At 40.1% G+C, this 26,919-nt stretch overlaps 1 protein-coding gene across 30 annotated transcripts in view; it reads right to left on the reverse strand.

Moving 5' to 3' along the window:
- The window catches only part of rimbp2a (RIMS binding protein 2a), an 85,482-nt gene that overhangs the window by 13,750 nt on the left and 44,813 nt on the right, over window positions 1-26,919 (reverse strand). For 7 of the 30 annotated variants that reach the window (XM_078955763.1, XM_078955761.1, XM_078955759.1 and 4 more), the window contains 14 exons: window positions 25,102-25,206; window positions 23,395-23,445; window positions 18,857-19,058; window positions 16,702-16,859; window positions 16,489-16,568; window positions 15,944-16,053; window positions 9,275-10,084; window positions 9,073-9,096; window positions 8,071-8,222; window positions 6,066-6,821; window positions 5,773-5,928; window positions 5,360-5,506; window positions 1,029-1,131; window positions 570-698 (listed from right to left, as the gene is read on the reverse strand). In XM_078955763.1, the coding sequence (XP_078811889.1) occupies window positions 570-698; window positions 1,029-1,131; window positions 5,360-5,506; window positions 5,773-5,928; window positions 6,066-6,821; window positions 8,071-8,222; window positions 9,073-9,096; window positions 9,275-10,084; window positions 15,944-16,053; window positions 16,489-16,568; window positions 16,702-16,859; window positions 18,857-19,058; window positions 23,395-23,445; window positions 25,102-25,206 (2,983 nt within the window). The remainder of the gene's footprint in view (window positions 1-569; window positions 699-1,028; window positions 1,132-5,359; window positions 5,507-5,772; window positions 5,929-6,065; window positions 6,822-8,070; window positions 8,223-9,072; window positions 9,097-9,274; window positions 10,085-15,943; window positions 16,054-16,488; window positions 16,569-16,701; window positions 16,860-18,856; window positions 19,059-23,394; window positions 23,446-25,101; window positions 25,207-26,919) is intronic. The other 23 variants (XM_078955767.1, XM_020707768.3, XM_078955779.1 and 20 more) reach the window with 12 other exon arrangements.

Below are 26,919 nucleotides of genomic sequence, written 5' to 3' on the forward strand. Positions count from 1 at the left end.
CAAAGAATTGTGAAAGCAGTACAGTCCTCACAGTCCAGGACTGCTATGGACCAGAATCAAAAGAATTTGAAGATAAAAACTGTTAATCTAGTATTTGGTGCTATAACTAATCTGGTAAAGGATTCCTGAAAGGTAACCGTTAGTCCATTGCAGGGCTTGGAAAGTCTACAAAAACAGAAGTATAACAGAAATGAGTTGGTCAACAATACTTCAAGTCAGAAAAGTGTATACTTCTGTGTAAGTGATGTAGTTGTTTCAATAGGTTGAGGTGAGCGTTCAGAGTTCAGTGCAGTGTGTGCATGGCATTCTCTGATCAGAGAACTAAATATAGATCATCTGCAAGCATGAAAACGTATCTTTGGTCAACCTGTGTTCTTGCCAGCGTGTTCACCATTCCATTGCAGTGCAGTTCATGCTGTTCAACGGTAAGCATTAGATTAACTAGTATTTCCTAAAGACAAACAAACAGCCAGTTGCAGGTGAAAGAGCTACTTATTGTCATTGGCCAGGTGCTGGTGACCTTTCTGCTGCCATGCTGTGTCGGTATAAACAGCAGTGCAGGCACATACCATGGCGAGGCCTGATGCAGCCAGTGTGCCTGCGGGATGCCCACTTCCTGTGCCGAGCTACTCTGCCACAGTTAACATCCTCGATGGTGGGGGAGTGGTTTCTCTCACTATTATTCTCAGTAGTTACTTCTATGAAAAATACCAGTTAGAAGGTGATGGGGTTAAGGCGAAATGTCAGTTTTCCTGCCCATAAAAGAGGCGCTGAAGGTTTGCCCTGGAGCTACTGAAGTGTAAAATCTGTAACATCTGCATCAGTGTTAGAGAAGAACGATGGATTGCCATGTATGTAGTAAAAAGCTGTAGGGCAATAGTTTCATGGCCTGCACATTGAAAAAAATGAGCATGGTTATAGACACTGGGATGATCTGGAAAAACAGAGAAGCTCGAGAAAGTTGTATCAGAGTTTTAAATACACAGGAAAAATAAAAACATTCTTTCTGGCCATCTGACTTCACTGACCGATGGAGGGGACCATCAGGGGTCTCCTTTGAGGGTGGGGTCCACCATGATGCATTTGTCTCCCACCTTCTCGGTCATGATGACCTCCTCCTGAAGTGTTACTCTGAAATAAACACAAAAAAACATTCACAAATATCACAAAACCATGATGTGCCTCGCAGACACAACAACACTCCAAAATAAAAATACTTGAACATAATTTCTGTCAACAGACTCATGCAGAACTAACAAGCAGGCACTGAAACACAGACACATGGACTCACATTCAAACACATTAGGGTCTAAGTGATATTTGTCTTCCAACTGCAGATGTAGCCCCGCCTGAAACTGAAGCGACTACTCTGCAGCTAAAGAGGCGGGGCTTCAACAGGTTTTGAAAAAGGCGCATGCATAAAAACTCCTAAAAACATTTCGATTGCAACTGTTTGGCTACAGGTTTGCAGAGTTGTAACTGAAAAGAGTTAATGCAGACAGTGGGTGGATTGAAAAACACGCAACCAGGGGTCTATTTCATGTAGACTAGCTCTAAGCTACAAAGTCATAGATTTGGACTGCCAAGATCAGTTCACTAACCATTTGTCGTTGGAGACAATGGTTTCTTTGCTTAGTGATGATATAGAGAGTAAGCTATATGTTGTTGTTTTTTCAGAGCTTTTGCGAAAGCATTCATTTCCATGCACATGCTAGTAAGTAAGTAAAGAGACCGCCGACAGACAAATGGTTACTTAAAAAAATGCACAGATAATTAATACATTCACAATAATGTATTGCTACATTATGCAAACAAATAAAAACATTAAGTTGTGATGTACATTCGTTTAATAAATACTAAAGGATTTGATTTATTAATATTACCATGGAAACCAGACTCACCACTGTGATTCAGTAACACTTTCTGTTACTAGTACAACCCCAATTTGTAGAACAAATACTCCAATGTATTTTGAAGGGCTGATTTAATCTGTGATATTTATCATCAAATGTGCTCCTGCTGTTGGATCCGTGATGGATCCCCCTGCTGCGAGGATACAGCCTCTCTGACAAAGTTACTTCTTACCCACAAGCGTTTATACAGGTGTCGACAGGAGTTTCTACTAGTGCATGCAAGCTCTACTAGTACCATCAAGTGTAATAGTGATTGTGAACATTTGCACTAATGCGTTGTAGTATTTGTAGTAGTGTGTAGGATTGTTTGTACTAGTCCTGCAAGCGTTTGTAGTAGTAAGAGAGAATTTGCATTATGACAGCGTTTATGTTCGTGAAGTCAAAGTGTTTGTAGTAGTGTGTGTAGTGATATGTGTGAACAATTTCACTGGAGTAAGAGCATGTTTTCAGTGATGTGTGCAAGCATTTGCTTTTGTGTGCGTTAGTGGCCCGATTAGAGCATTTGTTGTCGCATAGGAGGCTTTTACTAGTGTTTGTGAGCATTTGTACTAGTCCTTTAAAGCGTTTATACTAGTGATGGCTAAGTGTTTGTAGTAGTGTGTGAAAATATTTGTAATGGTATGTGTACTAATGTGAGAGCATTTTTCAGTGATGTGTACAATTATTTGTGACAGTGTGTTACCATTTTTACTAGTACATGCAAGCCATTGTAGTAGTGTTTAGGAAGATTTGTGCAAGGAGAATTTGTAGTAGTTTATGTATGCTTATATTAGTGAGTAAACATTTTTTTAATCATGTTTACAAGCTTTAATGTGCATTTCTAATCATTTGAGGGGGTTCATTGTAGTGTAGGTACATTTGCAGTAGTGTCCAAGCCTTTTAACCAGTATGTTAGTGTTTTTTAAGTGGTCTTTCACAGTGGCCCCCAACTTTTTTCAGGCCACGGACTGGTTTAATGTCAGACAAGATTTTGATGGATCGGCCTTGTATGAGGCTAAAGTGGCCTTCTTGATTGTTTTTCTTTTTTTCTTAGACTCTAGTTTGTATTAACTTTAGGGGGTAATGTTCATTTGTACACTAGATGCGGATGCAGATGCTAAAAAATCAGACGCCAACTTCAGCCTCATCAGACTTTTAAGGTGCGGTGGATTAATAAAAAAAAAGTCACTAAAACTGGCATTTTCTAAATTTAATTTTGGAAATGAATGAATCCACCGTTTAAGCAACTTTATTAACAGCATCCTTGTAACATTAGACAGACGATTATTTGATTTGATTTGATTTGATTTATTGATTTATTTCAAGCATTGTAGTCAAAGCAATGAAGAATTTACACATATTTATCAAACTCATTACAGAAATGATGAAATGCATAGATTAAAAAGACAGAAAACAAAACAAAAATGTCACTTAAATCACATTTGCTTAATTAAATACAGTGATCATTAACTGAAGTATAAGTAGAGTTTGATTTATTGCTTGAAAAGGAGTGGGAAGAAGCAAGCTTATATAATCCCACCCCTACTGAGTTCATTCATTTGATAGTTTTACAGAGTTTTAAATCCGGTTCTGATCAGATAGATTCTCTTCAAGTAACAAAATCCAGTGCCTAGAAATGATTGATGATCTTCAGAAAACATTCATTCATGATTTCAGTAAACAGTAACGATACCGATATGTAATAATAATTGATTATCATTAGAACACATGATAACATCAAACTAGTAATTATTGCTACACATTGCAGATCAAGTATATAAAATTATTTACTTGATTTACTTGAAATTATTGAATATTATGCATTAATATTGTGAACTGTGGGAACAACTGTTGCAATAAATCTAAATTTCGAGTAAAGACTCCTGGTTTTTCTCAAATAAATGCAGATTCCTTTAATTTTGAAGTCAAAGGTTCTTCTTCTGTTTCCTCCCTGGAGCTTTTCTTTAATAAGAAACTTTCCAAATGCGTCTGTGTTTTGTTAACTTTGCTTGCTAGGGGGTTTCAACTTAGCAATCGACGCAGGTGGTTTCAGAAAGTAGTGGATGTATTTTTGACATGTGACTGAGTGACTTGGCATGCATCAAGAATGAAAGAAGAATTGTGGATTTCCAAAATAAAACTCCCTTCAGAATCAGATTATAAATTTGATGAGGAAAAAATTGTAAGTCATCTTTTTTCTAACAATTGTTCCATGGACCAGTACCAGTCAGCGCCTCCATGGTTGGAGACCACTGGTCTATAGGAGTGTTTCTACTGCTGTATGCAAATGATTCAACTGGTGCATATGAATGTTTTCTATGGGCGGCCGTGGTGCAGCGGTAGGGCGGTCGACCCATGATCGTAAGATTGCAGGTTCGATTCCCGCCTTGCACGCCCATGAGTCGAAGTGTCCTTGGGCAAGACACTGAACCCCACCTTGCCTCTGGTGGTAGGCAGGCGCCTGTGTTTGGCAGCGGAGCCGCCACCAGTGTGTGAATGTGTGTGTGACTGGGTGAATGGGTCTGTGACTGTAAAGCGCTTTGTCCTTTTAGGAAGAAAGGCGCTATATAAGTATACGCCATTTACCATTACCATTTCTAGTGGAGTGTGTTGGCATTTGTTCGCACGCACAACTACATTCTAGTATGAATTTGTCCTTTGTGTATTTGGTGTTATTGGTAGTGTTTAGGTTTACTAATAGTGTGTTAGAGCCTTTATAGTAGTAGGTGAATGTGTCCACTCAGAACTTACTAAGCCACTCCAATAACAAAGACTCTAAACCTCCAAACAAGTTTAAGCTTTTCTGTGTTTTTTGTACCATCTGTTATTACAATAATTTAAAAAAAATGCTAAATTAGATTAGCACACAGTGGAAGAGACATAGATATTTGCATTCATGAAATGGACACAAGTTTGAGTTTACAGCTTTTTGTGTTTGTGGTCTTGTAACATGAAGCTTAGGTCTTTTGCATCTTTTTGGGCTTAAACTGATCATGTTCTCTACCTTCTCCCACCCTCATCTGATGAAGCAGCTGGATTCTAAGACTTTCGAGTCAGGACAGTTGACTTGATATCTCCTCAAGTCTAAAGAACACAACAGTTTGACCAGCCCATACTGGTAGCTACGAGTAGGTGTAAGAAAAATCAGCATGGGCAGCTCAAATGCATAGCCTTTTTTGCATAAAGGAAGTTGTTTTTGGGACAATTACTGCATTTTTTAAAGTTTTTTACTTTTCACAAATGCAGGAAGAATTACTGATCAATGGAACGTCTGGCAGGTTACTGCTTTTCAGTTAAATAAAGCAGGATTAATTTAACTGGAGCTCAGCACACACACCAACAACAAATATGCAGGTCAAGGCAGCAGTCTCATTTGAAGTATCTGTGCCTGTGCAGTTCGGGGGAGTTAAAAAAAAGCTACAGGTGGTTGACTCTTGGGGTTTTAGAATAAGTGCAAAGAACTGCACCTTGGGTGTATTGTGTGAGTTGCGTCGACGTCCCTCTTCCAGCTGCATCTCAGAGTAAAGCTCCTCCTCATCCTCTTCCATGATGTCAGACAGGTCAGAGCCCCGGCTGCTTTCGCTGTGATATTCTTCATTGTGACTATAGTGAAGCTTTTAGTGGTCACAAAAACACAAACACAAACACACAGACACAGTTGTTTAAGTCCACAAACAAACATACCAAAGCACGAAAAGATGAGGGAATGCACACGAATGGACACGCACAGAGACACAGAGAAAATGAGTGTGTGCATGCAACCAGCAGAACACACATGCATCCGCACTTTGTGAGAGTGGTTGTGAGACATTTCACTCACAAAAAACGTTGGTGTTAATAAAAAAACAAAAAAACAAACGTTTTTCACAAATGATCTTACCGGCCTCCCCAGCTCAGAGCCTCTGAGGAACTCATCAACTGACGGTCCTCTCCTACGACCTCGAGAAAAACCTTCCTCATCTTCTTCTTCCTCATCAGAATGATGCTGGTGAAAGGAATGACCCTGGTCCCCATACCTCTCATGTTTCCTGGTGCCCTAAAAATGGAAAAGAATGATTGTAACTGAACTTTTGTTTCCTTTCATATTTCTGCTTTTGCTTTAGGGCAAGGGCACAAGGGTAAATCTCGTGTTTAATACTCGGTGCTACTATGAAATCACATGAATGTATTTACCTTGCCACCTTCTGCGGCCACTCTCTGCGCTGCTTCCCGAGCAATTGCTTTTGCCACGGTGTCTGGAATGAGCGTACCTCTTGGTTGAGGAAGGATTCTTTGTGGGGAGGGGGATCGCAAATTGGCTTGGGGTGGAGCTTCGAGGGTGTGGCCTTGCATGGGCACAGGAGGCTGTGAAGGAGATCGCATTGGGTCCCAGCCAGGTTGGCCTGGTGGGAGGGCTCCTCCATGGTGGACTGTGTGCTCTTTGGCATTTAGGTCTCTGGCACTTATTGGTCTTTGAGGTACAGGGTGGGGATGGGGGTGTGGCAACAGAGGAAGTAGGTGGTGGGGTCTGGGACCTGGGTGGGGGGGCTGAGGGTGTTGGGGCTGAGGATGGGGGTGCAGTTGAGGCTGCGAGGGTCCACATGGATGGGGAAGTCGGGGATGGGTTTGAGGATTCGGGGCATTGGGTGGGAGTGGCTGTGGATGGGGTAGAGCAGGGTGCTGGGGTGTTGGGTGAGGGAGGTGAGGGGATTGAAGGTGAGCTTGTGGATGGGGTTGGGGAGGGGGGCCCGCACGAGGGTGCATTGGTGGAGGCAGGGCAATTGGTGGTAGAGGCACAAGCAGGTTGTTTGGAATGACGGCGACATGTGAGTCCTGGGATTCTCCCTGCAGTGACAGCGTCCTCACGATGACTTCCCTGGCCTCCAGGCATTGAATCCTCGACAGTTCAACAGTAACGTAATCTGCCATGGGGAACAACACTTCCGCTATCTGGAAATGGATAAAGAAAGAATATCAATTGCTATTGATCCACAGATCTCTATCATACACAGTGGGCTTGCCCTCTAGTGTTCTAGCCAAGAAAATGTCTTACTATTAGATCCTTTTTATAAATTATCAGGGTTTCACCAAGACAAATAAAAAAATAATAACATTTAAAAAATCTGGCAAACATGTCCAAAAACATACATACGTGCATATAAAAATGCAGCTTGTAAACATTTCAAAAATCTATAAATCTACTAAAACTGCACACAGTTTAAGTGAACTCCTGTTACATTTACTTTTGATGCTAATAAAGTTAGATTTTAAACTGGCAAAGTAAAAAATATACAGTCAGTAAATTTGGTCAGAGCTCTTTTTGCATGTAACTATTAGCCAAAAACTGTACTTTTTCCCAGAGCACAGCAATAATTTATTTTTGTATATTTAAGAGTAACTTATTATTAATTAGTCCTTCAAAGAGGCAGAAGCTAAATAATGATGGCATGTACATATAGGCATAAAAAGACTACAGGTAAACAGTGTAACAAATTAAGATACACTTTAAAACTGTTTTTTAGCAAATCTCTTCACAACTGCAGGATTATTGGTTATGCTTCAGAAATAAAAAAATCTTTCTAAAACAAGATTGCTTTTTGGTTAGGGGGGTCATTGAAAAAGAAAAAAATCTTCCAAATGTTTCATGTTTATTCTTTTCTTATAAACTACATGTCAGTTTGCAACTATTAGTGTTATTATGTGTGCATTACCCTAATGTTAGAATCTAAAACAAACTTCCATTGTAGTTCTGCATTAGTTTAACCTTTTGGGTTCAACAGTATGTAGTTGTTTGTTCCAGCAGTAACCACCAGAGGGAGTAAGAGGCCTTTCTAATTCAGTCGCATATCCCAGAACAAGCAGTTGCAGTGCACTGAACACAAACCACCAGCAGGTGGCAGTGCTGCATGCACTGAATTTAAACTACATGGCATTATGGCTCAGTAAAAGATGAGCTAATAGCATCTCATCTGTGCAATATATTCTTGTTTCAACAAAGTTGAAGGTGATTAAATAATTCACAATATGTTCAATGCTTGAATTCACAAATACAAATTAAATGATCTTGTCTTAGTCGCAATAGCAAAAAACTAGAATAACAGCATTAGACGCTTGATAATAATGAGAACAAACTAAATAAATATGAAGAAAGATTATAAACATGTCTGCTTTGTTTGACATTACACAAATGCTTACTTACTCTTTGTCCTTTAGTGCAGACTGCGTAGCCAATGACATTTGCCCCATTAGACGTGCCTGTGGAAGAGAGCATGGGAGGCTTCCAGCGGACCTGTAAGACCCCCTGGCCTTGCCCACAGAGCACCTGAACATCATGTGGAGGCAGCGGTGGGCCTGGAAGAAGAGAGAGAGAGCTCATGTAAGAAAGAAGAATGAATAATTTACACTTTTGTTATCAACAGTGCTTGAAGGAGTAGAAAAGATGTGGGGCATTCTTCAGTGCACAGGGATACACGCAAACAAACCATGCACAAAAAGACACCAGAGGAGGTGGAATGTGATCTCATTGAATACATATTTACTTTTCTGCGTTTGAGGAGAGGCTCATTCTTTCTACTTTGTGGAAATACATGCAATGTAGTGGTGGAGAACATTCCCAAGACGGTGATTTGGTCTGAGTGATGGGTTTTTTCTTTTAGAAAAAAACCACTATATACCTTTCCTTTTTAGTCTTTCAAATACATTTCCTTAAAACAAGCTGCATTTCTTCTGATTAGTGTTTAAATACAACTATTAGGACAAGGAGATTGAAAAAACAAAAAAAATTGTTCATATTTTTGTTTGCTTTTTGGCACCAATATACAAAATTGAATTTAATCAAAAAAAACTTTAAAATATGTAAAGCTGAAGAAAATAAATAAAAACTACATGAGATTTCGAGGCTGAGTCTGACTCAACAGCTCATTTCTAACTATGTTTACAATTCCCCTGATCAGCAGTTTGCTCTGTGAAGAAACACTGGGCAAAATTGCATTTTTCACCTATTCGATATAATTTCAATTTCAATTTAAGAGCACTTGATGACAAATGTTTAGCACAAACAAATGCCTCTTTGCCCACATGCATTAGTTGTCTATCCGTTTTTAAAAAAAAGTAGTGATAGGGCTTTCATAAAGTGAACAACTAGTGACATCAGTCCATGCACTTAAAGGACATCTAAAAGGAACTGATGTTTCATTCTGACCTTGTATGAAAAAAGGTGTTGGACCTGGACAAAATATATTACACAACAATAATGAAGTAAGGTAATGGAATTCCAGAAGAGTTATGCACATATATATACGTATATTTAAAAGAAAAAACTGAAATTACAAATATTAGGATTGCAGAAGCATTTTGAAATGGTAATTATTAGAGTTTTATTAGATAAAATGAACATATCTGACCTGCTGCCTGTGTGCAAAATTCCACTCCAGCTTCCTTCCTCTCTCGCTGCTCTAGAGGTAGTTGCCATGGCATCTGGTGGGGCTGTGCCACCACCGTCACTTTGTACACTGTCAGAGGCTTCAGGTTATGGAAGCGCAGTCTATACCTTCCCGACTTTACCACAGCATGTTCCACCCCATCTAAGAACACAGTGTGAGCATAGTTACTGTTGCTGGGCAACCACGAGAGCTCGGCAGTGTCCTGCTGGATGTCATCCACCCGTAGGCCGTATGGCGCCACCACCACATTGGCCCCTACCAGCAAAGTGCAGCGCAGCTCGTCTGACAAGCCGCGGTCGGTGGCACTCTGCACTGACACGCGATAAACGCAGGCGTCCAGATCCAGCTTCTCCAATAAGCACTTGGTCCGACTGCCGTACGGCATGCTGGCACGTATCTCGCCATCTACCAAAACATTGTACCCGGTGATGTTTCCCCAGCCCAAAGGCACTACTGGAGGCTCCCATGCCACAATGACACTTCGTGCCAGCTGCTTGATTAGGTTGATCTTCCGGGGGTAAGGCACAACATCTTCAGCAAGGTCCTCAGGGTCCAAGGTTCCCCCTGTTCCGTTGCTGTATGGTACCAGGGCATTATTGGAGCCCAGGAGGCCATCCTGGGAGGTGCCACCATCCACAGGCACTAATGCTAGGGATGTGTGTTCCAGAGGGCCCAGATCATTTCCGCCCTCCCCAGTTGGCTTTTCTTTGTCCTGGACAAACTCGACAAAGTTGGAAGGGACCAGACCTCTTTGGCCATCCAGCAGCTCACCTGAAAAATTACAGGAGAGTAAAATACAATGGTGCAAGACAGACTAAAAAAATCCAGTACATCATGTCTTAAAAAAACAGTGACTGCATAGTACCTCCCACAAAAATCAACTGCTCAGTGCATACAGATCACATCTGACTCTCCACAAGTTAACTGTAGCAAGTTAATTAACTGGTGTCAACCATGTGGAGAATTAACTCTTGTTCCACCAGGCCACCGTACCGAATCTGCACTTCACCATCGCACTCATTAGCAGTCAATGATAGACCACACACTGGTGTCCTATGATGATGTCTCACCAGGTGATGTTTGTTTTCCAACTTTCAGCACAAATTTTAGGTTGGAACCATTGATTGTATAAGAGAACTGGACTGAGTAACCACTCCCCCCTTCCGTTCCAAATAAGAAGCACCCACTGATTACAAAAAGCCAAATTCCCAAAGACTTCATTTGAGAAAAAAACAGCTATTACTCAGTCATTCTGTTTGTCAGGATAACTTTTCTTGTTCTTCTACCTTTATTTAACATGTTCTCATTAATCCAACTTTTTTTGCATTCTATTTTTCCAAAGAGCAAGTTATTCAAACTATAAACTGACCGATTAGATGTCCCAACAAAAGACAGGGACATGGCTGCAGACAAGATGGTGTCCAGACATCATTAGTCATAAGCGGACATTTCCACACGTTTTCAGAATTGTGGCACCTTTTCTCAATTTTTTTTAATGTGAATAAACGGTATTGTGTGCAAGCTGAGCTTAAAATTGGTAATCATTTTATTCCTTTCAAAATTGATATTACTAAAAAGGTTCAGATTTGTAAAACTGTTAACCTGTTTACACCGGAGCTTTAGTTTTAGTGATTACAATGCTCCAACTACCGTAACTGGTCAACCCTTAACGCAATCAACTTGAATCAGCGTGTTCTGCCGCAGAGTAAAGCGGCATTGCGCCAGTATGCAATAATTTATTTAGGCAATGTGTTGGATATCGCTAAAAAGGTGCTTAAAGTGTTGCTTACCGCCGCAAAGGCGCTTTTCTCTGCGAATCAGCTAAATCTCGTTGATCACGTGAGGAGTTAAGTTACCGTAAATTCCGGACTACAAAGCGCACCCGATTTTTAGCCGCACCCACCCATTTTCACGTGTTTAACTAATTTTATACATACACAAATACACAAGTTTAACTAATTTTATACATACACAAATACACAAGCCGCGTCGGGGTACAAGCCGCACGAATTAGGCAACATTGTCATCCTGACGGATCACTTCCTGACTCAGAGTGTAAGTGTGATTTATTAGCACACAGTGGGTGGAGTCATTTTTGCCTCAGGCTCATGTCTTTGAGTCTATCTGCATCTGCCAAACAGTATGCACCTCTATTCTGTTCACAAGTTCCTCAGTTATGGTTTTTATTTTTATTATTTTTTTTTAACTTATTGACAATCTCGGTATCACACATAAAATTACAAACAGTAACCATATAATCAACATTACATCCCTCAGTTATTATGAGGAAATTTACATCCCCGATCCCCCATTTCCCATGAGTCTTAGGGGCTAAAGGCGGGGCCAACGCCCGGCTCGCCATACTGTTGTACGTGTTTAAGAATGAGCAGCAGTGCATGGAGGGGTGAACGGGTAAAGCTCTCCTTCCGCTTGTGTCGCGGCAGCGTTATGGGAGTAACAGGGCTGTTTAAAAAACACGCTAGTAAAATAAAGCAGCGACGACTGAAAAGCGCGCGCCTCAGCGCGATACGCGCGCCTCCTCGCGGGGCGTGGGTCAGAAGTTTCCTTCCACAACAAACACTTGTTCCGCGGACGCCTCGAGTAAGCCCTGGCTGCAGCCTGCAGAATGGCTCGACGCCTCCGCGCTCCCGCGCGCTCCTTGTCTCCCCTTCCTATCTACTACGACAGCTCTGGCCAGCGCGGCTACAGGGAGGAGCGCTTCGTCCCCATTGCGCCGGTGGACGGAGCAAATCGTGTCTGTGCAGAGCAATCGGACTTAATACTGTACGTTTTGTGTATGAGGGGCGGATGCGTTGTTACGTGTGGGAGCCTTCAGACTGCCATCGGCCCCGCAGCTCACACGACACGCAGTCTCCAGCTAACACGGAGGCTGTGAGCGTTTCAATGCAAATCTCTGCTCAGTCCTTAGTAACCGTTAACACGACCACGTCAATTTGTGTTTCCAGTCGTGTCCCGACAAAATAAAGGCTGATATTATTGCCACATATTTACGTGCAGCCAGCCGAGTCACTATGACTCAGAGGTAAATGCACTCCTGAGCATGCGCTGTTCTCTCCGTCACGCAGCTGACCGGCTTTTCCAAACCCGTTGGTGATTTTTTCACGCTGCTTTTAACGATTGACTTTTAACTTGAAAGCTTCATCATATTGTAGCGGCGATCACGTGCACGTTGGGTCTAATGGCACCAAAGGATTCTGGGATGCGGCTGGACATGCGTGTTTCGTTTTTTTTTTTTTTAACTTGTCCTGTCCAACAGCTAGGCAGACAGATGAGAGCTGAGGGCCTCTTGGGTTGGACATATTTTACTTTAACAAGAGGGGTTATTAATCTTCAGACAAACCAAAGGTATGTCTGAATAAACCCCTTTTGTAATTGAGGCCAAACTTTATTAATTTCAAACATGTCTGAAAATCTTTGGTGTTGGACCGGACGGAAAAGGAAAGAGGGGAAGAAGAAAGAGGGACGTTAGAGAGAGGGGGGGTAGGGGGTGATAATAGGAGGGGAAGGGGGATAAGACCATGAAGCAGCATAAAGCAACAAGTTTACTGGTTGTTAATCATTATGGTAAGGTTCAAATGTAAAAAAAAAAAAGCAAAAAAAAAAAGGGCGGAGCCTGTCCACACACACACTCAAATGTTATAAACACACCTGTTAGTTGCAAAAATGTCCACCTGTCGACATGTACACAAAACAGATAGTGTTCACACGCATACTTATGCCTTAAAACCAACTAGTGTGAAATATTTCAGTCATTCAGTCTGTTGAGCTGACACCTGTGCTCAGGTGAGTGTTTATGTTCTTCTAAAATGGATGGTGGAACGTGAAAAGAAGGAGGGAGAGTGCCCAGCCATCCCCACCCCAAGACCCCCACCGCACCAGCAGCGGCAGCCGGATTCCCCCCAACACCACACGGGAACCGGCAGGGAACAACCGCCGCCCGGGCGACCAAGCCCGCCACCCAGGCCAGGGCCAGCAGGGCCGCCGCAAGGCCCCCAGAGCCAGAGAGCAGGGAGGCACGGAGGGAAAGAGGGCGCCGCCCCAGCCCAACCAGGAGAGCAGCCCCACCGCCCCGCCAGGGGGAACCAAACGCAGGGCCCAACCGGAGAAGGACGCCCACAGCCCCAGACGAGCACCCCACCACCACCCAGGAGTTCCGGGCACCCCCCCGCCCCAACCCCAGGTACGGGCCAGGACCCCCCAAGGGAGACCCACTCCGCACTCCAGGCAGCCATCCGCCCGGCCAACGGTTGGTCCAGGGAGGAGCGTGGCAGGGGCCCGCCGCCCCCGCCCAGGAGGGGGGAACCCCGGGGAAAAAAGAGGGCCCACAAGGGGTGTTGTAAATATGTGTTTCGTTTTGTTGAACCATGACTGAAGTGTCTAAGACCTGAAGTCAGGTCCATGCTGTTTGGCTGCTTAGAGGTGTGTTGAAAAACAAATGACTTGTGTTTGATGTTAGAGAATTCAAACTATTCACTGTGTCCAAAAATACGTACACGGTGGCCGCCAATAAAATCCAATAATTAGCCGCGTCACTGAATAAGCCGCAGGACTGTAAGCGCAGGAAAAAAGTAGCGGCTTGTAGTCCGGAAATTACGGTATGTCAAAGGGCATAGTAGGTTTTGACAAAAACATCTCCTTTATTAGAAGTTTTATATTTAAAAAACATGTTACTGTTAGGATCGCCAGTAGAATTTGTCTTTTTCAACAAAGAAAGAATACATTTTAACTAAAATGGAAGGGAGAACTTCTGGCTCTGTTCAAGAACTTCTGATGCCAGCTAATGATGTCTAGACGCCAAATGGTTGTCTGCAGCCAATTCCTCTTGCAACAGAAAATGTAGTCTCGTCTGGAACGTTTGACGTGTTTGATTGACATGTGACAAGTGGTAGGGGTGTGGACTTCCTAACAAGCTCACTCCCGATTATTGAGAGTGGTTGTCACAGAAACGACGACTTGGACCAATCACTGCTTACTGAAGAATTCTGGTTCCCACATGACAATGGCCGACTCACAAAAAAAAGGCATGTCATTTTCTATGGCTGATTGTCACACTCAATTGATCCAGTTCTCATGTAAAGTCAGAACAGGTGGCACTGCTTTGGCTATCATAACTTTCTTTGTTGCGAAGATATTCTTCAAATGCTTTTAAACACAACGCAGGGAAACTGTTGATTAAAGACATGAAATCTGACGTTGTAGGACTCCTGTAATCTTTAGTGAAAAATTTCCCAGGAAGGATTCACAATGCAAGGAGTGAAACACACCTGCATATTATTCTCCACCATTTTGGAATTAGAGTTTGTTTTTTAAATGGTACCTTCCACACACACACCCCCACCCCAGTAAAAAAAAAAGCAACAAAGCAAGGTTTTAAGCAGTTTCAGGAATATCTCAGAGTATTTCTTTAAAATAAAAAGATTAGCATTGCAATTTTACCCAAGAAGTGTCTGTGTAACAAAGCCCTCTATCATCTTGTCCATCAATCCCACTTTCCACAAGGGCCTGAGAAACCTAAAGACCATCTGTTTCTGCTTGGTTGTGAGTGTGTGTGCGCGTGTGTGTGTAGGTGTGTGTGTGTGTTTAGGGGTGTGTTTGTCTTTGTGTGTGTACTGATGATTAAACTGAGCCCTGCTGGATTAGTCATCATACTAAAAGGGACCAAAGTCCCATCTTGTCAACAGCTTGGTGTTAGGCTCAAGTCTCCCGCCTGTGTGGTAAATACAAAGCTTCTTCCCTTCGCCGTGCAATCCGAGCGCCCACCGCTAATGAATCACTGCACTGTAACCCCATCAGGCAGTGCTGGCTAGTGAAGCCCGGTATGCTTCTGACAGTAAAGACATAATAATTCTTAAAATAAAAAAAACCTTAACCGTTTCAGTCTGATCAAAAAAAGAAGCAAAATTACTTTTTTTCTAACAAGGTCACAAAATGCCATGAGGCATATGATGGGCAATGTCAGAATGACAGGGACATGTCATTCACAGCTGTCTTTACTCATAGCATCAGCATTATTATTATTTTTACTTCTGCATAGTTTACAATGGGACATCAGGAGTAAGTAATATATTTACATTATTTAATACAAGAATTTCTTTCAAATCTTTCCATCCGCGAAATCTCACAACAAAGATGTTATTGCTATGAACTTTATTTCCTATTGTCCTCCTCATACAGTTTTGATGCATATGCTTCCTAATCGTCAGTGTGAGCTGCCAAACATATTTTTAAGACTTAGTCATTGCATAACAACGCCTATCAGTGCATGAACACTTTTTGGGTTTTTGTTGTTTTCCTCTCAAGAATTCTCGCCCACATCTGGTATAGCACCAAAGAAAACATCCTCAGCAGGATTTTTTCCTTTGTTATGTCTTTTGGGGGGAAAATTATGTTTAATTTTTCCCCCATTGTTACTAGCTTTGCTTTTTGGGATGCCAGGTAGCTTTTCTAGTGTTTTGTGATAAGTTTGGAATCTGAAGTGTTTACATAAAAATCCCCAATGTCATATAGAAGGAACATATAAAAACAAAAAAACAAAAAACAGTTACATGTATTGTAAACAAGGCAATTAGACATCAAAAAGTGAATGTGAAAGATTTCAGCTCTTCGTACCTTCATAGAAGCCATCATCATCCATTTCCCCGTACACGTACAGATACTTTCCAGCCACAAGGGGGAGCTCTGCTTCCGGATGCTCATTTGGTCCATCGTAAGGATTGTAACTTAAAAGAGAAAGTACTTCTTACTGAAATCCTCATGCATTCCCTATGCTTAATGGCATTTTAACTTTGTTGCCAAGAAATTTCACACTGATCCTGACCAGGTCAACCATGCACCATAAAGTACACTTTATTAAATGGTAAATTGACATATATGGCACATTTTTAAACTTCTTAGAAGGTCCAAAGCACTTTACAGTCGCAGTCCCATTTACACATTCACACACTGTGGGGGTTCAATGTCTTGCCCAAGGACACTTTGACTCATTGGCGGGAAGGGTGGAAACCGAATCTGCAATCTTCTGATCACCACAGCCACCTCTACTAAATTACAAAACGCCATTTGCTCATGCAAATCTGTGAGTGTGAACCTGACATAAATGGCGGTACCATACACTTTTTTATTTAGCTTTAGGACGGCAGTGCGTTTTTATTTACCTGTAACGGGCAGTGCAGAGGCGGACCTGGCCGGTGTAGCGAGGTTTGGACCTTGGTGATGGACTGGCCTCATCCTCCATCTATATATTTATCAGAAGCTTCATTCAGTTTCCCAAGTGTCATATTTAAAGATGTTAGGAATAAAAATAATCCATAGATGCACTGACATTGAATTGGATGGTATGTGCCTCTAAAATGTCACCTAAAAATCACCTCTGATGGGGAAAACTGGGAAGAGCTGTTGGGGCGCTCTGTTGCCACAGGGCTGGATTTGATGGATCGCAGTTCTGGGGGTTGGGTTTGTCCTGTGGGTAGAATGCAGCTGAATAATTCGGAAATCAGGAGCGGGGTCTGTGCCACGCTCCCATTGCCTGAGATACATGGATTGAAAAAGCAAATAAAGATGAACCCTCATTACCTTTGCAACCATTTTCTGCTCGTTGCACATCTATTGATTTCCTGATCAAACTACAGTGCATTTGAACCCTTTAGTGACTGCAAATCCTCCATCTCATCAGTTATATTCAACTGTAACACAAATGTCCCTTAAAAAAGGGTCTACATCACTTATGCACCACTACAACACCTTCTGGCCTCTTTGCAGCTTTTAGAAGAGGGCAAAATTTCCTTTCTTCTTTCATTCATCTTGACCAAAATTTCATTCCAGAAGTGAGTACCCTGACACCTGTCAGGAGCCACTCATGTGGAAACCCTCAGCCCTTCTGCCTCTTCCACAAACACTCCAAAGCCAGGAAATGGGCCAACAGGTGTCTCAGCCTTGAATGCAGAGTTTAACAAAGAAACATCTCTATGTAATGTGTCTCAAATAAATTGTTTCATTTATGCCTCCAAGCTCTGCTTTGGTTCCACCATCTGGTGCCCAATTTCTCATCTTGGTGTGGTACCAACAGAGCTCATCAAAGCATTACTTCATTATCTGCCTCCATGATTGAATTCAAACTTCTATCATATGTTTGAAGACTTTTAGGGCCTGATCTACTAAAGTTTTACAGGCTTATAACTGTATGCAAGCTTGACAATGGAAGTTGCACATGATTTACTAAGAAGACTGCATATGTTCAATGTGCCCCCATTTTGACAAATATGGGCATTAATGGTGATACAGTGGGATTTATCAAACATGAAACTGGATTGGCAGGTCACATGAGAAAGCATTCATGACCTTGCATATTTTCCACATAAAATCCTGAAGTTGTTAGAAAGTCTTTCTAGTTGTCTTAGTGCAGGATTTTACCACTTGTGGTTTGATCCAACTTCTCAATGTTGTTCTTTTGCGATGAGCATTTTAAGTGATATTTCCGAACTGATTACTGGGATACTGTCAGATAGGTCTAAGGACAATACATGGAGACTCCTAAGATTGTTTAAAGTCACATTTTAATCACCTTTTGATCTATTTTTTAAGCAATCCCAATTTAATTTCAATTATGATTATGCCGCTTTTAGCAAAAATCATAAAAACTTCTTATCCAAGACATAGTTTCTGCGGGGCGCTAGTACTATAGTTCACTAGAAATTCACCTCTAAGTTGTGGACGGGACCATTCGCAGGGGGCAACCCACTCCCCCTTTTCGCTCCCTATTGCGGACCAGAGCCAAGCAGGGAGTTTCTTGACAAATACACATTTGTTCAAACTGCTTTTTTTTGTCTGCTCATGATTCACAATAATTTGAATTTTAAAAAAAAACTACTTTTCTTTGTACTTTTCCTCCATCATCAGACAAGTGTTTGTACTGCCGCAAGAACATGTTAAAATCACCAAAAAAACACAGTTTTCATCAGATTGGGTTGTACGGAATGATGATTTTCCCCCCATTTTTGAATATAAGTGCCCAAATGACAACTTTTGTCTGTTATCATCCAGCCTTTACACACCAGTCAAAAGTTAAACAAATGCTCAAAAATCCAGGAAAGATGGTACAGAAACAGCTGACTTCCTGAGCTGACAGATATATAGTTGGCATGCATAAACTATCAGCACGATATGCTTAAAACAGAGGAAATTAATACACATTTTCTAAACACTGAACTACTGCAAATACAACTTAAAATATCTTTAAGCTCCTAAGATTTCAATCTAGCGCTTGTTCTTAATGGTTCTGTGCAAGCTGATTTAGACGTTAGAAACTACGATCAAATCGATTTGAGGCATATGTTTTTATTTTATTTTATCAAATATTTTCTAATTGTGTCTAATGAAGTAGAAGTTCACATCTTTTGTGACTTTTTTGAACAAGATGTTGTTACTTCTTATTGTAGTGTCACTGGGTTGGATACTTGTCCCCTCCAGTAAAAAAAAGTGCACACCTGTTCTATGTTCGACTTTCTGGTGAGTTCGCTTACTCACCTTTCTTTGATTGGGCTTCAAATCCAGCAGTGGTGGGTGGGAGTGTTTCTCGTTGTGTGGACTGGATCTGGTTCTTCCAGCTGAGATCAGATTTTATCTCCACAGGTGCTGATTGTAAATAATAGTCCAGCAGCTCGTTGGGAAGCTGGTTGAGGTTCTCACTGAATGACCTGCATACCTGTTCCAGGTCACGAACTTTGACCTACAACAGATTAAAAAGACCGTGCAGTCAGAATGACAACATGTGCATGAAGTTAGTGGGGTAAGGACAACTATATGGTTCGCCAAAACTGGCTGTCTTAAATAACAACATTTAGTAACACACTTTAAGTCTTAAGATATGTTCACACCGGCAACACACGTTCAAGCAACCACTTCCAATGAGAAGTATTCGGGCTTCCATGTTAAAAACCATCACGTTTATAACTCTACAAATTTTTAGGACAGTTTTTCAAATCAAATCAAAACTTTATTTATAAAGCCCTTTTTATATAAAAATATAACAAAAAGTGCTTTACATTAAGACAAAACAAGATATAAAAACAAGCATGACGATTAAAATAAACAAGCACAAAAATTTAAAAATAGGGCCCCCCTCCCTGTACCTAGCCCCCCACTCCTTTCTCACTTCCCACCCCCTAACTGATGGGGAAAGACAATAAGAAATAGGCTGAGCACGAAAACAAGATGTTGGAAACACTGATAATTGGAACCTCCCTCTCTGTGAATAGCTGCACAGAGCCAGCCAAATGCAGCATCACAGGCGGGGACCGCTACACCACAGCTAAGCAGTGATGCAGTTTCCCATCCAGAGCCGCAGCAGCTGAACAGCAGCCGACCCAGAAGGAGAGGTCCCAACTGAGGAAGCACCGGAAATAAAATGAAAATAAAAATGAAAATGAAAAAGTAAACATATTGGTACAAACAATAAAACATTGAAATAAGGTAAATTAAAATAACGCGTTAAAAATCTAGTTCAAGTTCATAAAACAAGATAAAATGGATAAATAAATAAATACATGAAAATAAATAAATAGATAAATATATAAATAAATAAATAAATAAAATAAAAAATGAGCTAAAAGCCAGGTTAAAAAGATAGGTCTTGAGCCTTTTCTTAAAAGCATTTATGCTCTCTGCGGCTCTCAGGTCCTCTGGCAGACTGTTCCATAAACGGGGGCCATAGAGCTGAAAAGCAGCCTCTCCATAGGTTTTAGTTTTTACAATCGGAATGGTTAAAAGACCAGTGCCAGAGGATTTCAGGGATCGCAAGGGTTCATACTTTACTAAAATATTAGATAAATAAGAAGGCGCAAGACCGTTAAGACATCCAATGCAGGGATTTTAAAATTGGGTTGATGTGAGCCCACCTGGGGTCTTGGTGAGAACTCGTGCAGCATAATTTTGGAGAAGCTGAAAGTTCGTAATGTTGGTTTTTGGAAGAGCAGTAAGCAGGGCGTTACAGTAATCAATTTTACTCGTGATGCATTAGCATCTCCATATTAGCAAGAGAGAGTAGTGGGTGGACCCTAGCCAGATTTCTAAGATGATAAAAAAACAGTTTTAACCACCTGTTTTATATGGGGGATAAAAGTTAGCTTAGAGTCGAAGATAACACCCAGATTTCAGACTGTTTCTGAATGACTTAATGAAAGTTCCTGTAGTTTCAGAAACTGTTTCTCTCTATTGGCTTCAGGACCGATAACTAAAATTTCAGTTTTTTCCTGGTTGAGCTGCAGAAAATTATTTGCCATCCATAATTTCACATCTAAAATACAGTTAAAAAGTGCTTCTATTGGTTTTGTGTCATCAAGAGACATAGCTATGTACAGCTGGGTATCATCAGAATAGCTATGAAAACTGATGTTGTGGCTTCTGATGACATTCCACAGAGGAAGCATGTAAATGTTAAAAAGCAGGGGGCCAAGGATAGAACCTTGAGGCACACCACAATTAATTTTATGGACCCCAGAAGTCCATCTAAGACTCTAAGTCCAAAAGGTGCATCCATTGCGTTGAAAGTTAAACCAGTTGACCATTGACCAATCAGGGACTCCAATTTGGTAGAATAATTGCGATTTATGACCGTACGGAATTATATGACTCCAAGTCTTTCATATATCGGAATAAAGCTCTGAAAAAAAAGCCTGGAGCAAGATTTGTAATGCTTCGACATTTCATGGCAAGCCCCTTCCAACTGCTGGTACATACACCAGTATCATGTAGAAAAAGTTCAGTGTTAACACCAAATGCTAAACGCATGTTCAAGAACATGGGTCACGTGGCTGGTTCCCTATTGTACGTGGAGCCCGAAAACATTCTTAAAAGCTCACATAGCAACGTGTGAATCCAATAGTTTTGAATGTGGAAACCCAAAACCCACATTTACAAAGAAGCGGTCACTTCAATGCGTCTTGACGAGGTCGGTGTGGACATAGCATAAAAACTATTATTCAAACAAAAGTAGGTAATTTTTCATTTATTAAATATTGTACATGTTAGAAAAAATCAACAATTAACTGTTACCAAAATATTACATATTTTTAAGACTACAAAGCATTAGAAAGCTTGATTTATTAAGTAATGGACAAAAATGAATACATGAAAAATGATATTTTTTATAGGTCTATTTAAACAAAACGTGAGAAATGTAATTTTTTTAAACCTAGAAGAATAATAGCTATGTTGAAAAACAGACATGAGATTACAATCCTATTTAAATTGTGAATACAAAATGATAACGAAATGACATTTAAAGAAATTATCAATTTGTCCTTTTTTTTTAAAGTTTGACTGCACTTAATGCTCCATCAATAAAAAGATCATATTCAGATGCAGATATTTTTTTTAAAAAAAGTCTAATTTTTAATGATACTTGTTTCATTATCACTGAGGGGTTTAGTGTAAAATTAGAAAACAATTTGCAGTACATGAGGCAGTGACAAGCATCTTTAACGACTGCAATGAAACACGGTTGCTGCATGTCTTGATCCAGATGAATGCAGCAAATGTACCAGCACAGCAGAAAGCCTGATGACATTTTTTTACAGGAAAAACAAAAAAAGAAAGGAAAAAGGAAGAACTGAATCCCGTTTATCTCCCCTTTCCTGAGCTATGAGTCATATAGAGGTAGACACATTCAGAGGAAACATAGTCTCTTCTTGTTGCTAAACATTAATCTCATTAAAACTCACTCTGGCAGTGTGCGTGGGCACTCTCAACCATTTGACCCAATGTTGTTCTCCTATTGTCCCAGTTTGTGGAAGGTAATTAGAAATGGTTTCATTCCTACGGTTACACATTGACAGTCAGGGGAATTGTTTTTGCCTATGCGCTTAAATTATTAAAAGCCCCACAGGTGTGCAGACTGCAATTAGACATGCCTTTTCTGGGCTAATAAGGAGCAAGAATTGCTTTGACCCTGGTTGCAGCAGGAAGCGCCAGTCAGATTAAAACAGCTCAATAGATTTCGGAACATTTTCAGCTTTATCATGATGACTGCTAGACTTTTAAAGTGCAGCAACCAAGTAGAAACTATGAGTTTCATACGAAACTCAGTAATTTATGTGGTGTCTTCTTTGAGTTTCAGGTAAAAGTAATGCTACTGTGATACAGATATTTATGTTTGTACCAACTTAGTAGTTGCAGAAATTAATATTAGTAATGTGTCCATTTACATTTGGCTTATAGCCCATCACATTTAGGGCCACACATATCCAAACAGATTACTTATATATACTTTTACCACGGTCCGGATGAATACTCAATTCTTATTTGGCTCAAATAGTCCGCATTCTGGAGAAAAAGCAATTTGAACAGAAAAAATAAAAATAATAAAGTACGTAACATTTTTGATTAAATATTTATTTCTTTTGTAAGTAACCATGGTATAAGTGCAATAATGGGCCTTGGAGGTGTCCATTATCAGAAATTAATGGACGACGCAGAAACCTGAATCATCCGACGCAAAGTCAGTTACTTTCTGACACTGTACACCTGTTAAATTTAAAACCAAATTCAATCATGGTAATGCGGTTGTTACTTACCGAAATGAGCACAAGGACTAAACAGGTTTAATGGCCTAAAATTACCTTAATAGCAAGAAAAATTATTTCCTCAAGCCTAATTTTATTTCGAATTATACAGAAAATGGTCTTCAATATTTTTTCTATTCAAGATGATGCTAAATTAAGGGGAGTATTGGATTAAATGGTATGTTGTGGATTAGTGATTTTAATGCAGCATAAAAGGGTTCGTCATTTCAAATATATGCTTTAAAAAACAGTTACATATTCTACATAAAAATTAATTGCAAAAGACAGAAACCTTTTTAATTTTACAATTGATTTTATTTTTTCAGCCTTTGAGACATGTGTCATCCAGATTATGAAAGAAATGTTCATTTTTTACACAAAACTATAGAAGGTAATTTTGTAAATATATATGTCTGAGAATACTTTTATTTTTATCCTTGCAGTAAATGGTGACGTTAGGTACTTTAGAGAAATGTTGCCGTGAGTCTGTCAAAGTTGCTGTACCTTTAACAGGTGTAGAGCTTCCTCATGCTCCTGGTCAGTTTGAACCCAAGCCTGCAGAGAACATGCACAAACGAATTGTGACAGCTGACACTGTGACCACACTCCATGACATGGAAAAAGATAGCAGACAGCAGACAAACTGTCAACACAGAGCCTGAAAGAGGCTCACTGGTTCATCACAGAACTGCTACTTGAAGTGATGCCGTCTTCTGACAGCACAGCGCTGATGACAAGTACCTGATCTATTTTAGGATGTGTGGTGGTTGAAACGGCTCCATGTTAAGCAACCACTTATATTTGACGAAAATCCTTCTTCCAAGTTCAATGGCACAAGAGGATTAGACGAGAGGTTTTTTAGGTAAAAACAAGAACATCTGTTTAATTTATTTGCTATCATCTATAAAAGGTTTGGGTGAAATAACTTTCTGTCAGCATCAGACAAATGAAATATATGTACTATAAAATACAATCAACTATTTTATTTTGTTTGAATGAAAGAAGCCAAATTACAATTTGCCAGAAAGTTTGCAATGAAAAGTACTAAACTTGCAATTTATATATATTTTTTTATTTATGTCCAATCATTCAGTGATGTTGATTAGGCACAAATATGCTTTATCTTGGGTTATTTTTGGCATGAAGTTATAAAATTAAACCAATGTCACTTTTTTTAATTTATCTTTCAGCTGCTCCCTTTAGGCCTGCTTTAGACTTTATAGTATTATGTAATTGCATTGGTTGCTAGGCCATCGGAAGGAAATCGCCTTAGTTGATGCAAAATGTGACACAACCAGATGACAACATCCATGACTGGAATTTTACACCCGTAGCATATCGCACCATTTACCCTATACTAATATCAAGCTATTGGAATACTCTATGGTGGAGCAAACTCTATCCAGAAAATGATCACTTCTACGTCCCAGGAATTCGAAGACTAAGCCGCTATTACTACATTCTAAATACAAGAGGAGTTAGACTTTATTTCATTCTGACTCAGTTCCAAACAATTTTTTTTAAAAACTACACATTTTTACTGCATAATTTCTAATGCAATTATAGCTTCGGCTAAATTGGATTCAGATATGGAGCAGGTGGCAAATCATTTAAAATTTAATTTTTGTTAAAAAGTATAGTTATTTGCAATGTTGAAGCTTTGACTTGTCTGCACCATCAATTAATCACAAACTTGTTAATAAAGATATAAGCATCTTCAGAAAAAAGCTTTATATGTATAAAAAACATAATCTCAAAGATCCCTTTATACCATTATAAATAAAATACCAAACCACCTAAAGACTGGAAACAATTACATCATCAGGCTTGAAAAGTATAAACCCCATTTAGAGATTCATCGCAATTATCACAGACAGTCAGTCGCAAGTAAAACCGGCCACCTTTGGTATGAAATGGACTGCAGGAATATCCAAATCATCTAACATGAGCTGTTCCTCTGGTGGATTTCTTTCCTGATTCTATCCATCCTCGTCTCTTCTAAATAGAACCTCAGCAGTGCTGGAGTCTCCCTCTTTAATAAAGAGCTACCTCCATCCTTTTCTTTTGCACTTCCACCTCTCTAGATGTTCCTCCACCACCACGTTCCCTAATAACTCCAACGGTCTTCTCTTCCAGACAAATGGCCAGTCACCAAAAGAATGATGCTTTCCATGCATTTTTTATATTTTTCTTTGTAACTTAATGCCAAACCTTTTGTAGCCGATTGATCTCCTTCTGCTTGGTGTGAAGGGCCACAAAGGTTTGCTCATACTCTGTCTGCAGCTGCTGCTTCAGCTCCACTGCCTCGTGCATAAGCTGCAAGAAAAGAAAGATGAAGGATGATATCAGGGAAGCTTTCTGACAGTATATCCAAAGAATTGGCCAACCACAGTAATACTTTACTGATGGTGACAGATAGCAAGACTTTGCTGCATTTGTCAGAGTGGTCTTGTGCCTGTTCCTGTCACAGAATGGTGTGTGTTTTCTACTGCAGGCTGGTTATCAAGCTGCAACCCTCCAGAGACGCGACTTTCAGTTAGCGACTCTCAATGCTAATGGTGGTGGTTATTAAAAGTAAGAAAAGCCCAGGTGCATCCGCTTGATTGTGAAAAGTCACAGGATTCCAACTGAAAGATCTGCAGATTAAAGATGAAAAGGCAGATTCTACTTGAGCTTCAGCAGCACTCCAGGTGAAATCGCATGGTTTAGCTTAAAATCTTTGAAAACCAGACAAAGACACAGCATTTCTCCATCTGCCAAAATAAACCTCAATAACAATCTATTTTAATACACTAACAATCTATCTTTACATCATCTCTATGCAGTGATTTTTGTGCCATTATTCAAAGTGTAACACTCACTGTGTTGAGCGTAAACCTTAAAAACTGTAGGTGCTCAAAAAATGTTTTTCACTGGGTACAGGAAAATGCACTTGAAACTCAAAAATATGTGCAAACAAAGCATATTTTCCTCTTGAAACTAAAAAATACGTGGAATCAAAAAATATTTATTTCGAGAGAATTTCTCTCTCTCATGGCTACAGCAACCTTCTATAAGTCGTGTGTTTTTGCATAGTTTGGCCACGGGGGCAACTTGTACTCAGGTGCGACTTATATGGGATTTTTTTTTAATAAATAACAACAACCACTAGAGGGCACTGTAGGTATGTGTGTCATTATTTGTTACTGAGAGCAACACAGAAGAAGACGCACCACTCAGTTTTACACTGGCCTTGGCGGAATTGTTCCAAAGCAACACAGACGAAGACTTCAATGAATTTAGTGATTATAAGCTATATAAAGAATTTAGTTGACTTGTTAGCATGTTCTGTACGCTTCCATTTATTATAATTTGCCTTTCAAGATATAATTTCCGTTTTTGTTCTCGTATTTTTTTGAATAAGATTTTCCAAAAAGGCAATTCATACTCAAGAGCGATTTATAATCCCAAAAATGTGGAAAATTTAATTTAATAATTTGATGCTTGATTCCGATCTTTTTTAAATTGAGTTGTCCTTGTTCACCTCATCTATGTTATTACATCATTTTCCCTGACTCTGATCACATGTTTTTGCCAGTTTAGGAATTCCTTCAAAACCTGGCTCGAGTTCTGTGAGCTTAAGACAAAGCCGATTTAAATGAAAAGAATTTTGAAATAAAGAATGGCTCCTCCAAAGCCCCTGCTTTGCTTAATCAGAAGAGATTGTAGGCTGCACAGGACAGCAGTAGCTTAGAGCTTGTCACTGAAGCCTGTAAACAGCTTAATAAGCCTTGTATGTTTACACATGACCCTGATGGTGACACCTACGGCTTTTTTAGCAAATACCAGGGGAGGACTCGATTCGGAGAAAAAAAAGTTCCTAACAGTGGATTTTTTTTTTCATGCTGTAAGGAGTAGTTTCACATCAATAATTATGACCAGAGATAGGACATGCGAGACAAAAAAAGGAGTTTGAACTAAAATCAAAACTATTTGATAATAAAAACTAAATGAATTCCAAAGCCTTTAAACAGTAAATAAACTGGAGAG

Source organism: Oryzias latipes, chromosome 12 (genome assembly GCF_053564925.1).
Source record: "Oryzias latipes strain Hd-rR chromosome 12, Olatipes_Hd-rR_3.1".
NCBI lineage: Eukaryota > Metazoa > Chordata > Actinopteri > Beloniformes > Adrianichthyidae > Oryzias > Oryzias latipes.